Source organism: Mastigoproctus giganteus, chromosome 6 (genome assembly GCF_048544385.1).
Source record: "Mastigoproctus giganteus isolate SK-2022 chromosome 6, ASM4854438v1, whole genome shotgun sequence".
In the NCBI taxonomy this organism is placed as follows: Eukaryota; Metazoa; Arthropoda; class Arachnida; order Uropygi; family Thelyphonidae; genus Mastigoproctus; species Mastigoproctus giganteus.
Genome location: NC_143580.1, coordinates 162,911,035 through 162,914,005, shown reverse-complemented (window position 1 = coordinate 162,914,005; position 2,971 = coordinate 162,911,035). Strand labels below are relative to the sequence as shown.

Sequence of the window (2,971 nt, the reverse complement as noted above, 5' to 3'; positions counted from 1 at the left end):
TTCCCCATGTCGTCTGTTCCGAGGTGCCAGTGGCCCCGAGTTCGTGTTTATGGATAATAACGTCACACCTCATCGCACTTCAGCTGTTGATATGCTTTTGGAAAGTGAGGACATTGTTCGTATGGATTGGCCTGCCCGTTCTTATCGATCTAAATCCCATCGAACACATATGGGACGCTCTGGGGAGACGCCTAGCGGCACGTCCACACCCACCAGAAAATGTTCACCAGCTGAAGATGGCACTGACAGAGGAATGGACGATGTTACTGCAAGAACTTATCAACAACATTGTTTAAAGTACAAATGTATGGACAGGCGGTGCAAAGCCTGCATCGACATTAGGGGTGGCCATATCTCCTACTGAGGACCACCTCTTCCTTTTGTTTTATCTTTGCAGTGATGCATCTATATCTGTACCGTATTGTTTCCGTTGTTGTGTCGGTGTTGTAGGGTATCTGGATTCAGCCATTGAGTTAGGTGCAGTGGGGAGGTCTCCTTAGGTGAGGTGGGGGCTCCTTGCTTGCTGCGTCATTCTTTTAGCATAAGACGGTGCCTCTCTGCTTGCCTGAGTGTGTGTTGGTCGCTGCTTATCTATTCTGCATTTTCAATTAATTCATTTTATTTGGTCGTTTGATTTTTAGGCGCGTTAGCGTATATGCATAATGTGTTTGTTTTCTTTACCATGTCCGCCTATAACAGCTTGACTCTCGGTGGATGAATTTTCATAAAATTTTATATTTGGCCAGTATCAGACCAATAGAAATCCGATAATTATTATTTCTTTCTTTTCCGTCCTCATGTAATAACTCTACTCCCGGTGGATGAATTTTCATAAAATTTTACATTTCAGCCTTTTAAAAAATTCATTTCGTCGAGCAATCCCAAATTTCATTAAAATCGCACCAATAGAAATCCGACAATGATTATTTCTTTGTCCTTCCATCCGTCCCAATGGATTTTCATGAAATTTTATATTTGTGGTTTAACGAATGATTTACCGAACCATCCCAAATTTCATTAAAATCATCCGAATTGAAATCCGGAAATTATTATTTTCTTATATATCACATAGGCTATCAGTACACCTTATATCAGGAGTGTCAAACTCATTTGGGCCACGGGCCATTTCCCGTATTAGTGTCTACCTCACGCGGGCCGCACACGACCTACAAACTTTGCCATTGCTAAGCCTGAAGACGCTTGTTGCTGATTGCTACTCGCAGTTGAGAATGCACTAATAACTAATTGAAAGGAAATAAAAGTCTGAATAAACAACAGAACGAATAATGAAAAGCAAGTTTATTCCAGATAATACAATATTTCAACGAGGGAATACACATGAAATTAGGTAATCTAGGCCTTTTTGCCAGACACTTGACTCCGTTTGCTTGCAACCATCATCGCGAGATTTGGAGTCAAAGATTGAGAAGACACGACCTTCATTATGGAAGAAAGATTGGCGTTGGTTAACCTTGATCTGTGGGCTGTTTTGTTAGCTTTCATACGTGAAAACAGTTTTTTTACATAAATATGTGCCCACAAAGTAACAGAATTTGTGCTGCAAACTTTCTTATCTCTGGGTATTTTTGCCCTAAATACGAGTAGATTTTTGGAATCCCAACTTCTCGGTATTTCTCTTTTAAAATTGAGTCATTCTGCAGATTAATTACAGTAGTTCCATTTGTATGGAAATGGGAGCTCTCTCAACATTAAAAGAAAAGGACCCGTGAAAAGAGAAAAATCTTCTTCTTGGTGCTCCTTGAAATCTAGGCCTTTTTGGTTAAAAAGGCCTAGATTTCAGGCCTAGAAAAGATAAAAATACGGTTAAAGCGCCTATCTAATTCGTCTTTAATCTTTTGTATTCTGTCACAATATTTTGAAAAGGTACTTTTGTATAACTTTGACTCTGATTTTCCAACTGTTCACACATAGAAAAGTAAGTCAGAGTACCCTCTTTTAATTGATTTTTCCACACACAACTTTTTTGAAAACTAGCTAGTGCATCGTGCATGTCTGTTATCAACTGATCTTTCCCTTGTAGTTTGATGTTTAGATCGTTTAGGTAACCCGTAAATATCTACTAGGAAGACCAGATCTTGTACCCAAGACTGATCCTTCAGAAGCGATACATCCTGACCTTTCATTTCTAGGAACAGTAAGTAAAAAACAAAAACGAAAACCTCTTTAGTACATTGTGGCAAGACAACTAACGAACTTCTGTGTAGTACGGCAGCTCTTCGAATTCACTTTCAAGTCCTTAAGAAGGAGAGCAAACTGGCGGTGATTCAGTCCTCTGGACCGGATGAAGTTCACAGTCTTGAGCACATAGTCCATTTTCAGTATTTTCGAACACAGAACCTGCTGATGAATAATGCAGTGGAAAGATTGCAATTTTTGTTTGTCCGGATACTCGTCCTTCAGTTTTGCTTCTAGTGTTGATACAAATCCTTTGACTTTGCATGTCATTGCTGGAGCGGCATCGGTAGTCACAGCCACGAGTCTCTTGAGAGGAAGCTTGTATTTCTCCAGAATGCTCCATTCGGCGTCACAAATATCTTCCCCAGTAGTAGTTCCATGGATGGAAATCATTTCCAAAAACTCTACAGTTACAGTACTTTCAAATTGTCATCGCAGGCGCGAAGAAACAGTGCAACTTGCGCCACGTCTTGAATATCGTTACTTTCGTCAAGTGCAATTGAAAAACATTGAAACGTTTCGGATGCTTCTTGCAGTTGTTCATGACAGTTGTCTGCTATCTCGGTTATTCTTTCAGCCACTGTGTTTCTTGACAACGAAATTTCTTGGAACACATTTCTTTCACATTTCTGGGGCAGATATTTTCAGCCGCTTTTATCATGCATCCTTAACCACGGAACCTTCACTGAAAGGTTTGGAATGTTTTGCCAGTAAATAGCTGATTCCATAACTGGCTTTTACTATCGATTCACTGCCTTCGTTAATTTTTGTAATT

The 2,971-nt window shown here is 39.9% G+C and overlaps 1 protein-coding gene across 1 annotated transcript; it reads right to left on the bottom strand.

The window, feature by feature from the left end:
* Positions 1 to 2,184: 2,184 nt before the first annotated feature.
* LOC150084711 (general transcription factor II-I repeat domain-containing protein 2B-like) lies at positions 2,185 to 2,589 on the bottom strand. Its single transcript, XM_090376326.1, has one exon. It carries the CDS (start codon positions 2,587 to 2,589, stop codon positions 2,185 to 2,187), a length of 405 nt encoding a protein of 134 aa, XP_090232452.1.
* Positions 2,590 to 2,971: the final 382 nt, after the last annotated feature.

Excerpts from the sequence above, each read along its gene's own strand:
- LOC150084711 (XM_090376326.1), bottom strand. The coding sequence starts at position 2,589 with ATGATTTCCATCCATGGAACTACTACTGGGGAAGATATTTGTGACGCC.